The sequence below is a fragment of the Podarcis pityusensis genome (genome assembly GCF_964106645.2).
Source record: "Podarcis pityusensis genome assembly, chromosome: 6".
Classification (NCBI taxonomy): domain Eukaryota; kingdom Metazoa; phylum Chordata; class Lepidosauria; order Squamata; family Lacertidae; genus Podarcis; species Podarcis pityusensis.
In genome coordinates, this window is record NC_138030.1 from 42,919,075 (window position 1) to 42,936,369 (window position 17,295).

General features: G+C 42.5%; 1 protein-coding gene across 1 annotated transcript; it reads left to right on the forward strand.

The window, feature by feature from the left end:
- Positions 1-704: 704 nt before the first annotated feature.
- On the forward strand, positions 705-14,328 carry LOC308479426 (chitinase-3-like protein 1). Its single transcript, XM_081010128.1, has 10 exons — positions 705-862; positions 1,298-1,330; positions 2,687-2,885; positions 4,016-4,072; positions 5,967-6,117; positions 6,852-6,964; positions 8,319-8,442; positions 10,008-10,190; positions 11,965-12,081; positions 13,769-14,328. The coding sequence occupies exons 1-10, from the start codon at positions 838-840 to the stop codon at positions 13,925-13,927; spliced, it is 1,161 nt and encodes a 386-aa protein (XP_080866254.1). The 5' UTR covers positions 705-837; the 3' UTR covers positions 13,928-14,328.
- Positions 14,329-17,295: the final 2,967 nt, after the last annotated feature.

Here is a 17,295-nt window from a genome sequence, read left to right on the forward strand (position 1 = left end):
TGCTGCCCTTAAGAGGGAAGCCAGGATGCTTTGCAATCCCTCCATCTAGGTGCAGGTTGTATATATGTAAAAAACAACAACAAAGCCATATATCATAAAGACATCACAGTCTTTGCTGTGCCTAATTTCTGAAGGAAACACAAAACTTGGGTAAGTACCTGGAACCCCTGGAATCTCTCATCGCTCGGATATAGGGGTGGCATCTAACAATATGTTAGCCACAGACATTTGCAAAGGAGAAAGCTTCATGTGTACAGTTGTGTATGCAAAGGCTTCCACACAATTTGGAACCCATGACCTGAAAACCTTCATACATGTAGCTAAACAATGTATAGCACACGTGTCCCCTTTGCTGATGTCCATGTCAACATGCAGGTGTCAGGGGCATGGTTGGTCAGGCGAGTGGTAGCAGTGGGACTAGCTGGCACACTTTCCACCCATGCGTTGATGTGAACTGTAACAAGTGAACAGGGCCGAGGTATTTTGGATAAACCTGGTCCTGTATCAAGATTTAAAATGTGCTAATCAAGCAGTCTGGAACAGATAGGAAAGGATATTAAACTTGTTTGGTTTGGTTTTCCCATTATGTCAGCTTCAACCAGCATGTCGTGAAAAATAAAAATTCCACAGTCCTGATTGCAACACTTCCTGGCTAGACAATTGCACAATCATTCCAGGAACAGAAATGAGGACATTTTCACTCAAGTGTGTGAAAGCCACACACTTGTTACATGCTTTCACTTCCTCTTCTAATTTTATTTTTTAAAGGTTGGGATCAGCGGTGTGGAAGCACAATTGTAAAGAAAGCAACGTTGTCATTGTGGTACAGCAGCCAGGATGGGTCAGGCTTCCGTGTGGGCTGGTGAGTTTGGCAGTGTGATTGAAGGTTAGGATTGGAGACTATCCTGGGCTTTCTCCAGCTGGAGTTCCAAGGATTTGCTTTGGCAGGACAGCAGTGACTGATTGCATGTTGTTGATGTTGCTAACTGGGTACAAGTTATGGAGAGGGTAACTGAATACTATTTTGAACGTTTATGGTTATGTACCTTTTAAAATTTCATGGGCAATACAGAAAAGCCCATATCCCTGTGTGGGGAAATCCCATGTAGCTAACCATCTAAGCAAGTTTGCAATCCCTCTCTGCCTAGGGTAATCATGCTCATTGATTTGAGTAGTTTTATTAATCAAAGTGCATGACTTTGAACATTCAAGAATTTGAAAAAGGTAGTGATCATATGGTATTTATAGCAGGTCTAGTCTTGTCATAACATGACTTTCTCCTCTTGACTTTTTGCAGTAAGCATCACTGCGCTGATCTTTCTGCAGTCTGGTAAGTTATTTTTTCCTCTTTTCTTGGCTTTCAGAAATCACTCTGGGGTTGGAAATTCCTTGTGTCAGTCTCTACTAGGGTTCTAATATGCTCACATTCCCTCATTTCAATCATTCTACAAGGGTTGGTAATGAGGGAAGCTCTCCATGATGGGGCTTTGGCCACTGAACAGGTATCCCAGGATGTCTGAAAGTGCCCCAACACTTTCCCCCTCCCCTGGAAGGGTCTGAATCAATGTTTTATTTGTGATGTGCGCAAAATTACTAAATGGAGATAGAATTCCTGTCCTTGCCTTCAACCCAGAGTGTATGCAGTGGGGCAGGGAGAGGTTAGGAAGGAAGGAGCATATCTGTAAGCCCTACTCCTGATATAGATACAGGCTGTGTGAAGTGAGTCTACATATGTACCAACTGCCCAAGCAATTGGAGGTCCTGCATTTTGCCCTTTTGTGACAGGTTCCCACATATTATTTGACTAAGGGTGGGTCCAGACTGTCATTAATTATGGGTAGGATCCAAGCACATACAGACAAATGCAAGTTGCACAATTAAAGTTGGTTTGGTGCACTGACTCACCTCAAAAATGGACTCTCCGTGAAAGGGAAATTCCCAGAAGACTGTGAGATAACAATTGCTTGATGCAACATCATATAATATCCCTGCAAACAAATCAGTATGGATTCTCAGGGAAGAACTGACATCCTCTAACCTCCCCACAAACTTTATGCAAACAAATCAGGATCAGAGGCAGGTTTTGGGTGGTGTGACCAGGGCAGTGCCACAACAATGCTGCAGAATGGAGAGTGAGAGGTGGGGAGCACTGAATTTTAGTGTCACACAGGGTGCTGCTGAGATTTGAGAACCTAATGTCCACCACTGTCAGGGTGAATGAAACGGTCATCTTGAAGTACGGCTGTTGGAGAATTCTGGTAGAAATGCCAGGGGAAATTGCTGGTGTTTGCTTTTTCATCCCATGTCCAGAACAGAATCGAAATAGTGAAAAGAATCAGTATTCACTGTAGTCTTCAGTCTGCAAACAATACATAATTGATCACTCCCCGCCCCAGTTTGTATTGCACTGCCTTTCCATTGAGTTGAATGGTATGGATCAAAACAATGACAATGTAATTAACGATGTGAAATTCCACCACAGTGGACAGCAAGACAAATAATGTAAGTTTCGTCAGAAGAAGCCCAAGAACAGAGGAATGGAAGGAGCACTGCATGCGATGGACACAGGTGGCAGCAGAAAGCGATGCTTTGTTACATCTCTATCTGGAAGGGAACTAACTCCTTTTTTAAAAATTATCTCTCCTAATTATCTTAACCTAATTATCTCTCCTAATTATCTTAACAGTTTCTACCTCTAAGCTGGTTTGCTATTTCACCAGCTGGTCCCAGTACCGAGAAACTTCAGGGCGTTTTGTTGCTGATCAGATTGATCCAAATCTCTGCACCCACATCATTTATGCTTTCGCCAAAATAAGTGGCAACCAGCTCGAGCCCGGTGAATGGAATGATGCCACTACATATGGGACTCTCAATCAGCTTAAAAGGTGGGTAACATAAGAAGGCACATACAAAACATGAAACACAAAGGGGACCCTACCTCCACAGCATCCTCTATTGTTGACACAGCCCACACTGAGCCTAGCTGGGACTTCTCTTACAGGGAGTGAGTGGGTCTTGGGTCAAACTACATATGAAGATGTAACTTAACCTCATATGTATATTTTACAGTAATAAATAGTCACCGGGGATGGTGATCAGAAACATGGTGTGTGCTTGGACATGGCTTGTTTAACCCTTCCCCTCCACCATGGTCCCAGTGATAATTAGCCCCTGATTTTGTATCTAAAATGAAGCTCTCATTGGAGCCAATGGAAACTTTCATCTTCAAAAATGAATGCTTTGGGACAGTTCTTGGTATAACCATGGCAGGGAGGTTATATCATATCCACCATGATTCCAATCCGAGTTGCCTCCCCAGCAGTAGCTAGTGTTCACTGTTTTCAGAAGGGTAAAACCCAAGTGTTATGTAGCATGCAGTGTGGACCCCCAGACTCTATCTCTTGCAAGACCCCAAGTGCCTTGACTGTTTCCTCAGTGCAAGTCACTGCACTTTCCACCAGCAATGGAATCAATAATGCTTATAATTAAACCACTGTGAAAGGAGAGGTCTCATTTACTTAACTAACTTCACAGGTTGATGGGTATTTGGGGTTCAAATATCACATTGTGTTGAGTTGTATTATTCTTTCTCAAACTTTTTAAAAGTAAAAGCCTTGAAGCAGTCTCTGGCAGGTTGTTTCTGAGCAGAAGAGGAGTGTATCAAGGGACACAACTTTACTCTAACCTCTCCAGCTGTTCATCAGCTGAAACAATTATTTAAAGTACTCATCACTGCTTTGGTAGCACTAAATGAGGGATGGTGAAAAATATGCTACTTCCAAGTGTATCAAATGCTCTGATTATTCCATACAGCCTATTACTCAGAATGCTTGGCCTACTGCCAGTCTCCCCTCCCCTTCCGCACAATCCAGAGAAAATTAATTAACTGTGCACATGTAACACTCTGGATGATGTTCTGTGCTATAAAAAACCCAAAGTTGACTTCTGCTTTGCTGAAATCATTTTTTAAAAATATCCTAATACTCTTTATTTTATTCACTCTTTTCTTCTTTAGAAATCGCAACTTGAAGACCCTTCTCTCTGTTGGTGGAGCTCTCATGGGACCTGAACCGTAAGTCTAGAGCTATCTGTTTACAGTCGTACCTTGGATCCCGAATGCCTTGCGAGTTGAACATTTTGGATCCCGAATGCCGCAAACCCAGAAGTGAGTGTTCTGGTTTGCAAACGTTCTTTGGAACCCAAACATTGGACACGACTTCTGCGGCTTCCGATTGGCTGCAGGAGCTTCCTGCAGCCAATCGGAAGCCATGCCTTGGTTTCCAAACATTTTGGAAGTTGAACAGACTTTCGGAATGGATTCCGTTCATCTTCTGAGGTACCACTGAACTTAATTTTTGCTTATGCCAGTAAAAATCATAAGTGAAAAAAAGCCAAAGGTTTCTCTTCCAAAGTGGCCTGTCCTTTCAGTATAGCAAGTATACTTCCCAGAAGTGGGGTTGACACCTTGCTGTAAACTCTCTCTCTGAACATGTGTGGTGATGGTCAGAGCCTGGCTATTTCCGCATTTCTCCCTGTCTAACTGTGAGACAGCCTAATGCTTCTTGACACCTCCAGTGGGAGGGTGAGCATGGGCAAACCCTGGTGTATAAAGTTGCACAGTGAACCATTCTTCTCTTGGATTTTAGATTACAATTCATCTCAGCAAGTGGGACCTGCAACAAAATGTGTATCTTCTTCCTTTAACAAGAGTGCTGCTTTCCAGTGCTCCAGTCAGTCAAGCCCTCCAATATATACTGTGAGCTGTAAAAGGACCAACACAGGCCAATTCACCTTCCCAATTTGCTTTCTTGTTTTTCTATAGTCATCACCAGGGCTGTCTTTAGCATATGCACTACCGGGGTGCAAAGATCCTCCCAGCACCCCCAAATTAATTTTTATTGAGCTTTATTTGGGGAGGAAGCCAAAGTTGCTGACCTTTTTTAAGGGGGGAAATCGCTCACCTGCAACAATGACGCAGCGGAATAAATTGCTTTTGTTTCCTGACTCGCTGGTGATATTTGATGCTATGGAGTAGCAAAGCAACGGGGGGGGGGGGGAGAGAGAGAGAGAGAGAGAGAGAGAGAGAGAGAGAGAGAGAGAGAGACTTTCGCTCCTGTCAGGGAACTGCCATTGACTCAGAGGCGAGAAATAGAAGGGCAGTTGTGTTACAGGGAGCCTCCGAAAATCTTGTGAAGCAGTTCCTCTTCCGGGGAGGAGGAAAGCCCCAACTCCGGTGGGGAAGAGGTGCAAGGACCAGAGGATGCTGGTAGGAGCCTTAACACCACACCTGGGCAAGCTGGACAGGAGGGAAACACGCCCTTGCCATCGTCCATCCTGCACAGTAGTCTGAGGTGCAGAGAGGGGCGGAGACGGTTAGGGGTAACAAAACTCTTATGTTGGGGGAGGTCCATAAAAAGACTACTCCCGGATTCTGCTAGCGATTGAGCCAGACATGAGCTTTGGGGCTCTTCACTGTAAATAGTGTGCACCAAAATAAAGCCTGTAAAACACAGGTCGCAGTCCTGCCTGGTTACTCTCAAACTGCAACAGCCACCTGACAGCTCCATTGCTTTTCACTGCCGCCGATCGAGAGGGACCGGTCGGTATACAGTAGGTATACATTTGGCACCCCCCCCCCCCCAGAATTCAGCGCTGGGTGCCCCGCACCCCTTGCACCACTGGGTAAAGATGGCCCTGGTCATCAACAAGTTTTTCCAACCCTTCTGTTGGCTCCCTTTTGTTTTCCAGTGGTCCATTTCTGTTGGCATGGTGTACTGGGTTTTTTATTGGAGGGAGTGATACTTTCAGTATGAATACTTCTCTGCCCGTGGAAACTTTTTTCCAGTTATTGTGGAATACTTCAATCATCTACTGTAAAAAATAATAATAATGGCTTCATTTTATTTCTATGAAAAACACAAAGTAATCAAGAATCCCTCTACAATTTTGTCTCCTGTCTGTAATAGCTTTAGAAGAATAACTGCATCTCCTGCCACACGCTCAGAATTTGTGATGTCTGTGTTGCAGTTGCTTCGGACAAATAACTTCGATGGCTTTGATCTTGCTTGGCCCTTAGCAGAACTGTCTGATAAAAGCCGTTTGACTAACCTGGTTAAGGTAAAGCAAAACACAAATCATCCTTATGCAAATACATTTAACAAAGAAATTGATTCAAAAGACAGTGATGGGAAGGAATTACAAATAATAACTTACGATTTCTGTTTTGACTATGTCTTTGTTTTGTTTTTGCTCCACCGCTTTCTGTGCAAAACCCTGCTCTTTACCACTGAATTGGCACAAACAGCAATCTACAGAAAAAAACTAAAAGCCATTTGCTTCAATTCAGCTGTAAAGATCAGGTTTTTCTGGGGAAAGATGTGGGGCAAAGGGAAAAAAGCACTTGGATACAGAATGGGAAAATGTGGACTGGTGCCTTGAAAATGTAGGGTAGAAGATAACTGTGGATAAGTCCTCAGATGTCTGAAGAGTGGAAGGCCAGGAGAGAGATTTCTTTGTGGTAGCCCCTAAATTGTAAAACTCCCTCCCTACACAAGTGAATCTAACAGCATCATTATTCAGCTGAAAAGGCACCTCTTTACCTTTGACAGGCAAAAATTATTTTTGTGACCTACTTGAAAACTAGGAATTAACCTGATTGGGGTGGTTGTGGGTGGGTGTGAATGGTTGGTTATTCTGTTTTAAGTTGTACTGCTCTATTTCTTACCCCTCCTTCACCATAACACCCCAGGGCAAGTTACAATAACAAAATTGCCCTGGGATGTTATGGTGAAGGAGGGGTAAGATTCATAGTAGTAGTTGCCGCTGCATTAATTCTCCACATCACCCATTAGGATCTGTCTGTAGCATTTCGGAGGAGGGGTCAGAAAAGACTCTTACTGAGTGTTGCAATACCCGCTGGAAGGGAAGCCATTGACAAAGGTTATGATATTCAGACAATCTCAGAGTAAGTACCTTTTAAAAAAATTAATCTACATTAAACAGAATGAACAGCATACTGGGTGGGGCAATTACAGTGAGCAAGCAGTACATTTCTTTAGTTCCAGTTTAAATGGTTCAGGCAAGCAAACAGATGCTATAATGATGATTTAGGGCTTATTTGCACAACTTTCTTTGTGTACCCTGAGAAGGGTGGTATACAAATTTAATAAATAACAGTAATTTACTTTCATAAATAATATTTATTAAGTTTTCCAATTTAACAATCCAGTAAAAACTACATAAAAACATTCCAAATTATAATGCAACAAAACAGCCAAATAATCATGCCAAATTATAAATCTGAAGTTCAGGGAGTGATGATCTAATGTTGTTATTGCATTCCTTAATTAGTCAGATAATCCTGATAAACATTTCCAAATGTTGATCCTTTGTTTATTTTTAACATCCTCTGAGTTCGTTTAGACAAGCGGATTAGTCCTTTGTAATTCTGTGTCAAATATTGTCCTGTAATCCAACATTCTCATCCACTTTCACTTTCTGCATTTCTTACTGCATCACAGCCAAGACCGGAGGAGATGTTGCCTCTTCACCATTAGCGCCGGGCAGATATCTAAAATTCCCTCCTGTAATCTTTTCCAAGGTGCTAATGAGTTGATGTTTCCGTAAAAAACACCGTAGCTCCCATCGTAAATTCTTTTTATCATTCAATTAAAGGTCTTTGCCAGAATCATAGTCCAAATTTCACACAGTCAATTTTGTAGTTAAACCATAACAATAATGATAGCAAGATACTCTTTCAGTCCTGCTTCCTCATTTCAAACCGTACTTCGGGGGAGATTTGCCAAAAAAACCAGCAAATGCAAAATATATCAAAAGGAAGTAATGGAGGCTCACCTTCCCAACATACCAATAGTTGCAACGAAAGTCCTTCTCCAGGTCGAATCCTTGGCACCCAGTGGCTGAATCAGTTAGCAGAGTACTTTATATTCCCTAGTTCAGAGCATGCCTGCTAATTAAGCCTGAATTTTATCTTAAAAAATAGGTGTCTGCTACTTATGGCAACAGCTTTGGAGAGTTGTCAAGAAGTGCAGTGCAATGCACCCAGCGCCCCCTGCCCCCCACATTAAATAACAGAAATTTAATATCCTCAACATAAAGTGCCTTTTTCAGTTGTAAGGTAGAGGTGAGACCAAAAAAATGTCAGCTCACAGTTTTGCTCCAAAATGGTAAGTAACTACAAATAGATTTCCATTCTGGAAGGCTAGTGTGGATGACATTTATTAAACCTAACAGAAACTGAAGATAACTGTAGTTATTCCCCAAGGGTCTCGAGTAACCATTTGTTCTTCTTTCTCTAGATATGTTGATTTCATTAACTTCATGACCTTTGATTTTCACGGCGCCTGGGAAAGTTTCACAGGCCATTTAAGCCCCCTTCAGAAGAGCACAGCTGACAGTGGATCTGCATCCTACTACAATGTTGTAAGTTGTCAGTCCAAGGACTTTGTTAAATATTTCAAAGGGCTTTTCCATAAGCTTTTTTTTAAAAAAAATGCCACATGTTTTCTTCACTGTAGCAATAGTAAAGCTAGCCTGGTGGACAAGGTTCTGAACCAAATTGATTTAATGGCTGGCACAAGATAGATTCACCTCTACCCCCATTAAACAGATGATTAACTCAAGCAGATGGATAGGGGACAGATTTCCCAAATAAAACAGTCTGGTACTAAAACAGCCTGGTATTCAGGATCCTGCATTTTTCCAAGGCACATGCAACCCATAGATAATAGCATTGAGCAACAGATCTGCAACATGTCCTGAACAGGCAGGTCTAGGAATTAGAAAGTTGACCTGTTTAGCATGGGGAGAACCTCACTTGAAGGAAACATTTCATAGCTTAAGGAGTACTCCTTGATTCAGCATTGTCTTTGGAGGTCTAAATGGCATCAGTGGCTCAAAGTGTCCTTTTCCAGCTATGTCTGGTAAGCCATGGTCATTTCTGGATCATAAGAGCCCTGACACAGTGATCTATGCTCTGGTAACCTCTTGGTAGATTACTGTAATATGGTCTTCATGGGGCTACCCTTGAAGATAGTTTGGAAGCTCCAGCTAAGGGGAAACACAGCTGCTAGAATCTTGAGTGGTTCAGTCAGGTCCTTCTTACCCTGTCAATTGGTGAAGTTTAAGATAGGGCCTGTTCTGTGATAACACTTTGGTTCTCCCTCAAAGTGTGGTTGGTGCCATCAATGCTTCCTTTTCAGCAGCAGCTAAAAACACACTTCTTCAGCCAAGTTTTTGCTGGGAATACTTTACTGGGTCATATAGAAACTGATCATGGTGCTGCATTACATTTTGGGTCAGGGATGGGCAGCAGCATGAGGGCTGAGAGAATGTGTGGACAGAGGAGGCAAGCGGGGAGGAGGAAGATCTAGGGGAAGGGGTCGGTGATGTGTGGGGAGCTGGAGGAGGTATTGGAAGCTGAAGAGCCTGTGATGGGTCCAGAGAGAGTGGTGCCTTTGGAATCGCCTCTATCCTTCCCCACCACTGTCTCCATATACAAGGAGGGACTTGAAGTGACAGGAGAAGCTGGAGCTGTCACTGAGGAGGAGCTATTGGGTGCTAGTGTTGGCCATGTCAGACAAGGGCATTTAAGAAATCAGGAAGAGGTGTGGCTATGTTGTTGCTCAAATGTCCAAGATGGAACACAGGTCTACAGAGATAGATTGCCTAGAGAGCTAGTTAGCGGGGAGTGGTGTGTATATCCCTTGCAACATAGGAGCTGACATAACCGAGTGCTTTGCTGATAAATAAATAACATTCAAGTCAGTTGTCCTCATCATGGGTCTGGGTATGAGCAGGACGTATTGTCATTTTGTATATTTTATCTGAGTTGTTAATTGTTTTAATGGTGTGTTATGTTGTTAACCATGTTGGGACCATGAATGAAGGTTGGGATAGAAATTGAAATAATAAATAAAGAAGTTTAGAAATAACATTCAGTGTCCTACCTAATGTATGCAGTAACTAGTCTACTCTTCCTTCTTCAGGACTATGCTGTGAAGTATCTACGCAGCATAGGTGCCCCAGCTGAGAAGATCATCATGGGAATCCCCACTTATGGCCGGTCTTATACCCTTTCTACCAAGCTGACTGGAGTTGAAGCCCCAGTATCTGGTGCTGGGACACTAGGTCCTTTCACAAAAGAAGCGGGGATACTGGCCTATTATGAGGTAGGGAGGATTTCATTTAAGTTCCCATTTAGCCTATAGAAACCCCAATTCCCTTCTGTCTCATCAATCTCAAGGAGATGGATTCAAATCAGAATTAGGATGGGAAGAAGGCAGGAGAAATTTAACATGAAGTTATCTCATGCTCTGTCTTAGAAATGGTACATAATTAGATATGTGTGGCTCATAGACAACCCAGACATCACATGGGGGGTGTGTGGAGAGAGAGAGGGAGGGGGAGAGAGAGAGAGAGAGAGAGAGAGAGAGAGAGAGAGAGAGAGAGAATGCACACACCACTATGTCATACAGTCGAAGCATTTCTTCACGCCCATACCCTCCGAGTGTCCTGATTTTCCAAGGACAGACGTGGAATTATGAAAGCCATCCTAGCTTCTGATTTGATCCCAGAATGTCCCTATTTTCCCCACCAGTGCTGCCACTGCTGAGCTCGAGGAGGAGCTAGCACTTGTCCTGAGCAGCAGTGGCAACGAGGGAGCATCCCGTTGCCTCTCCATGGCCTCTCCATGGCCGCCACTGCCTACCTCCTCCCTTGGGCAGCTCATAGCGGCTGCTGAAGAGCAGGTGAGGAGAAGAAGCTGCTGCTGCCCAGGCCCAGGCCCACCATATGTGCTGGCTCTGAGGAGCAGGCAGAGCACAGGGCCGCCCTGGGCAGGAAAAAAGGGGAAGCGGAGCAGAGAGCAAAGAGTCTAGATTTTTTTAAGCTTTGTGCACCCACATTTAATCTTGTCCCTTTCTAAAATTTATTTATTGCTGTGTGTTTTTCTTTTTAAATCTACCAAAGCAAAATAAAAAAGGAATAAGGGGTTTTCTCAGGGCGTTAGCGTGTAAGATGTGTCCCGTTGGTATTGTGGTGGTGGCACTTGCCATTCGTCTGATAGGAAATGCTCTGTGGGGGCAGGACCAAAAAAGAGGGGTCAAGGAGAGTCAATTGGTGGGGGGGGGGGTGAGCAATGTTCTTATTTTCATGAGGAATGTTGGAAGGCAGTGTTTTTTTTCTTTAAAAAATGTTTAGGGGTATTCTCATTTCCCTACTCATATTGAAATACTGCCCCTCAACAAGGCCAAACTTAGATTCACAAAATGTTTAGGGGTATGTGTACCCCCACAAAAAAGCACTGTTGGAGGGTATGCACTCCCAGTCCCAAAGCAATAGGAAAGCTAAAGTCCTCAATCTGAAATAAAGCATTTGCCCTAAAATCAAGTTTAACTGGCAAGAATTGGGAAAGTGGGGGAGTGATGTGTCCAAACTGTACCACTACCTGTGGAATCCCTTTATGGACCTCAAAGCAATGGTATGGGGGAGGGCTTTAAATCTATATCAGATTTTCTCTTCAAAAACATGTGTTGTGGTAAAACTTTAACCTACTTTTTATAGCTCACATATATATTGTTATAGCGTCGTGAGTGCTGCGGAAACGTTGTGGAGAGAGTAGTCAGAGGATAAATGGGAGGACTTTGGAGAACTAACGTGGGGGAAGGTCCTAGCAGGTTGGCAGGTGGAGATCTGGACACAAGGGAAGGGTCTAGTGGCCTATTAGAGGAGAGACCCACTTCTATGAGATCAGACTCCCCAAGCAATATGTCACCAGCTGTGGAGGTAACTCCAGCGCCTTCCATTTTCAGTGAAAAGCCTTTCCATCATTGGCAGGCAAAAGAGAGATGTCAGGACAAAATGGTGGCTAGTGATGTCCTGCAGTAATAGACAATCTGCTAACATCAGCATTCATGTTTATGACTTTCAATTTATTCCTGTCAGATCTGTGGCTTTAATTCCGGTGCCAAGAAGGAATGGATTCAGGAACAAAAAGTCCCCTACTCCTATAAAGGGAACCAGTGGGTTGGATATGAAGATGTGACAAGTGTTCAGATCAAGGTAAGTACTGGCAAATGTCTATTCCCTTTGTCCATTAAGTTGCATGATCTACAGGCATTGGTAAGGAAAGTTATGAAATTGTGCGAGGATAGGTCCTCTTATTCTTAAAATAGGCCATAGTGGCTGAGCACCTGAATGTCATACAGAGAGATGCCACCACTCAATTTTATTTAGAGGGCAAATCTTGTTTCCATCAAAGATGTACATCAGGATAGGAGCTGGATGATCCCAGCTGCCTACACAGACCATATCTGCAAGGACTAGCAAATTAAGTGGCAAGAAGCAAAATAAAAGAAAAACTGTGACGGGCAGTACAGGTGTCCCCCACTTATGTATAATCAATTTGGTAACAATTCACTAATTCAATTCAAACCCAGAAATGGCAGGAGAGAGCTGGAGAGCACTTGCGGTTCATAAGGATACCCTTTCCAGAGCCCAAAGAGAATATCAGTGAGGGAGGAGGAAGCCCCAAACAGACTGGAGGCACAACAGGGATTTGTTTAGGCTGCTGAGCCTCCCCACCTAGCAGCTGATATATGGAGTAGTGCAGCAGCAGCCGCTTTTCCAGCCTCCAGCCAGCCCCCGAGTTTCAATTCTAGTTGTAGGTATTTTTGAATACAGTATTTTTGGTATGGGTGAAGAGAGAGCAGCAGAGAGGGTGTTTAAAGGCTATTTAGAGGGTACTCTCCACTTTACGAGATTTCATTTAAGCACACGGGGCTCTGGAATGTAACTCCTGCATAAAGGGGGGGCTGCCTGGACATGTTTTTTACAAAGATTTGACTACTGGCTTGGTTTCAATCTAATTTTCTATTTCACTGAGCAATGATACTCAAATGAGGTGGCAAGCCATTGTACAAAGCTGTGTGGCTGTTAGATATGAGATTGTAGCTTGGATTGCTATACGGTTAAGCAATGTGCAGGCCTGCTCACAATTCTATTCTCTTATCAGGCTGCCAACATCAGAGAATACAGAGGCCCATAAAAAAAAAAAATCCCAGCAAAATATCACTTTGCTGCTTTGCATGTATGAGCTGTCACAGAATACATGTGTGCACTTTGGGATCATATGGGAATTTGTTGCGCATTGTGCATGAATATGCTGGTAATGCACTGTGCCGTGAATGTGAATGCGTGTGCATTTGACTGCCATGTGGAAATCCAGCCCTAACAGAAAACCTATAGAGGTGGCTGGTACCATCCTAGAAGATATGTTTGTCAAAGGTGTGCATGTGCAGTATGGTGACCTTCTTGCTGCTTGACAGACAGATGTGTCTCTATTGAGGAAATGACAGCAGTAGCCTGTTTTACACATCTGGACCACAGCGTAGACTAAGACGCTTCCACAGCCCAGTTTTCACACCATGGTAAACCATAATTAATGGGTTGCTGTGGGTTGCTTTGTTCTTCTCTGCCTTGTGTATGGAGAGCACAAAGTACTACAGACTGGTTTGGATGTAATGTTAAGAAAGGGGGTAATTTGTTTTTCCCCAAGCTAGCAAGATGGGAACAAAACAGCCGTGTTTGGTTCATGCATGGTAAGTCATGTTGTATGGCGTACCAGGATGTGCAAACAAAATCCATGTGTGGTATGCAAAAAAGTTCCATAAAATTTTACATTTGATATAGAATTTGTTTTTGTTTTTAAATTCTTTTTTCCCTTTCTTTCTTTTTTAATCTTCTTTAGGTTCAATACATGAAGGATAATCAGTTGGGAGGTATTATGGTTTGGACACTTGAGCAGGATGATTTTTCGGGTTCCTTCTGCAACCAGGGAAAATACCCTCTAATTGGTGCTATTAAGAAAGAACTAGATAAAAAAGCTCCAGTTTTTGCAAGAGGATAATCTTGAATATCAGGAGAACTGTGAAGGCATGCTGGAGCTTATCTGTTTCTTCTAGACATGAATGCAGATGATCCATTTACTATGTGGGAAATGTCAGGAAGTTTATTTGGTTGTTAAATGCATGTTAAAGTGCTATAATGTAGACCGCCATAGCAAGTTTTCTATTATTTCTTGGTTAATGTTACTTCCTAATTTGCTGTACTGCTGTGAAGTGAAGACATCGTTTCTCCACATCCCACTCTGTGCTTCTGCAGTCTTTCATCACTATTGCCAAGTTCCTGGACGAAGGGCTATGAAGTTACTGGTTAACTCTGTTCTTAGCTGTCTTAAAAATGAACTCACCGTTGTAATTGTGGTGCTTGCATTGGTTTCCAAATATATAAATAATGCATTCAATAAAACACTCTCCTGTCTTTTTTCAGGGAAAGCTTTCTTTTCTTATCCTGCAAAATAGTTATCTCGGAAATTGTGTTTGTGCGTGTATGTCTTGTAATGATGTGTTGGGTGAGGAGGTGTGGCATACAGATTCATAAAAACAGAGTTGGAAGGGACCCTGAGGATGTGGTCCAACCCCTTGCAATGCAGGAATATGCAGCTGTTCCTTATGGGGATCGAACCTGCAACTCTGGCATTATCAGCATGGCACTCTAACCAACTGAGCTATCAAAGTTGTGCCATTAATCTGGTTTAAAATATGTTCAATGCGTAAATGTAATTGCTTTAAAAAAAACACACTCACAAACAAGCATTTTGCACACACAGGGTGGTATTCAACTAGTATTTACTCAGAGTAGATCCATTGAAATTAAGCAACCTGAGTCATATCTATTGATTTCAATGGATCTATTCTGAGTAAAATCTAGTTGAATGCCACCCATGGAGGCTGAAATTGTCTCTCAGGTCCTTTCCACACAATCAAGCAAAATCATTTGCACAAAACTCCTGCAAGCCTTAATCTATTGCAAATAAGCCACATTTGCATTTAGGTAAGTGTGCATAGCATTGCAACCATGCCACACAGTGCTATGTTTGTTACCAAGAAGGACAACACCATAACAAGAGGACAACACCATACATTTCAGGCACATTTTACCCCAAAGAATCCTGGGAATTGTAGTTTATATTTCCCAGGATTCTTGGGCACAGGGTTGCTTTAGATGTGCTTTAAGATGTGCATGCAACCTCTCTCCCAAGTGTGTAATCTGGATGAGAGAATGTGTTGCTATCTTCAGTAATCAACTGCAGTCAAGTGCAGTTCTGTATCCAGAAGTTTGTTAAGGGTTTAAGCAATTATCATTATGATTTGTCCAATCCCATTCTTATTAAGTTGAGATCATATTTATGTCCTCTGTACAAGTTGGGGTTATTTCAGCACTAGGGCAATTACCAAAACTTGCCAAGGTCCTAAGCAACATTATATCTTATCTTAATTTCCCCCCAGTAAATGTTTTTATAGGAGAATTCCAAGGACAAATGCTTAATGTTACATTTGCTTTCTAAGGTGTGATTCCTTCAAAGGCCCTGGTCAATTCCATTTGCCCCTTTCTTTCAAAGCAGAGATGGGGAGCCTGTAGTCTTGCAGATGTTGCTGGATTGCAGCTCCCATCATCCCTAATCACTGGACATGCTGACTGGGGCTGATGTGAACTGGAAGTCAGCAACATCTGGAGGATCACAGGTCCCCCAGCCTGGTTTGAGGACCATCAAAAAAGCTATTTGACTTGTTTCAATATGCATTAAGTCCGTTGTATAGAATGAAAGCATTTTTCAAAGCTGGCTGGTAGATTTTTTTGCAGCTGGGTGTTTTTGGCAACTGTCCCTTGCTAAAGTATCTATTTCATTTAGCTATTTCAGCAGTCCAGGTATAAAGGATTTTTTTTGTTTTGTTTAGCTTTCTTTGGCCTTTGTTGCTGTTGTTAGCTTCAAAGCATTTTTTTTAAATGACAGATTCTGAAAGAAGCACCTATGAAGTACTGTTTACAGCAGATGTTGTATCTAGCAAAGATAATCAAGTACATGAGGAGCAATGACATACAGCTTTGAGGCATTTTAAATGTGCTAGGTTTGCCCTGAATCAGAAACGTAGACCCAATTTGCAAGGCATGTAGTCAGCAATCATGTAGTTTAGCTTCTGATTAACTCTCCCATACTCTGCAAAATTGGTCCATGTTAGCAGTTTTATGGGGTTCAAAGCAGTACAAATGTTCGTACATTCGGAGTGAAAGCAATGTAATTCAGGAAGCATTGCACTCACTTTGAACTGACTTCATTCAATTTCAGCGATGTAATTGTGTAGAAAAATCTGATTGGCTACATACACCCTTGTGCAAATTAATTGAAACAAAGCATGTTTTCTATCTTACTCGTAATCCTGTACTCAGAAAACCCACAAAAAGTCAGTTATTATTATAATAATAAAATTTTATTTATATCCCGCCCTCCCCAGCCAAAGCTGGGCTCAGAGTGGCTAACAACAGTAAAAATAGCACAGTTTACATAAAATCACAGTCAATTAATTGAAATACATTCTAAAATCAATTTGGTTGATCATTATGGTGTCGGAAGCCTGCAGCAATGAAAAGAATGATGCACTCGCCACAATATATTGAGGTTCTACGAAAGAGAGTTATTCCAGAGCTGGAAAAGATAATTCTGACAGTACTGGGATATTGCAGCAGGACCTAGCCCCCTGCCATACATCGAAAGTGGTGAAGAAATTCATGACAGAGCAGCAAATACAGGTACTTGATTGGCCAGGGAATTCCCCAGACGTAAATCCCATTGAGAATTTGTGGGCTATATGCAAAAGTCTCCTCTGTGCTGCAGACTGTCCAACTATGGAGAATCTCATTCAGGCGCTGATTCAAGTGTGGTACAGGGATCCAAAAATCAACAGTGACTGTTTGAAACTAGTAGACTCCATGCCAAACTGTGTTCAAATGCTGTTTCAAAATAGCAGAGGTCATATCCATTACTAATGTACATATATGTGAGTCTTGTACATGTATATGTGAGTTTTGTACAACAAACTACTAAATTCATTGTTTGTTTCAATTAATTTGCACAAGGGTGTAGTAACAGCAGGAAGAAGGATGAGTTGGGGTGGGGAGGGAGAATGACACAATGGCAGCAGATGGCCGTGAGCAGCATGTTCAGGGAGCATTTTTATCCCTCTCTCTGACAACTCCCATTATTTAAGCAACCTCTGATGGCAGGGGATGCAAGACATTATTCAAGCGCTGCAGTAGAACATAGAAAGTTGCCTTATACTCAATCACACCATTGGCCCACTTGACTCAATATTGTCTGTACTGACTGGAAGTGGTCCTCCAGGATTTCAGATAGGAGTCTCTTCCAGCCAAGGATCA

Coding starts and splice junctions, on each gene's coding strand:
- LOC308479426 (XM_081010128.1), top strand. CDS start 838: ATGGGTCAGGCTTCCGTGTGGGCTG. Junction 2,886..4,015: donor ACTCTCAATCAGCTTAAAAG/GTGGGTAACATA, acceptor TTTCTTCTTTAG/AAATCGCAACTTGAAGACCC. Junction 6,965..8,318: donor GATATTCAGACAATCTCAGA/GTAAGTACCTTT, acceptor TTCTTTCTCTAG/ATATGTTGATTTCATTAACT.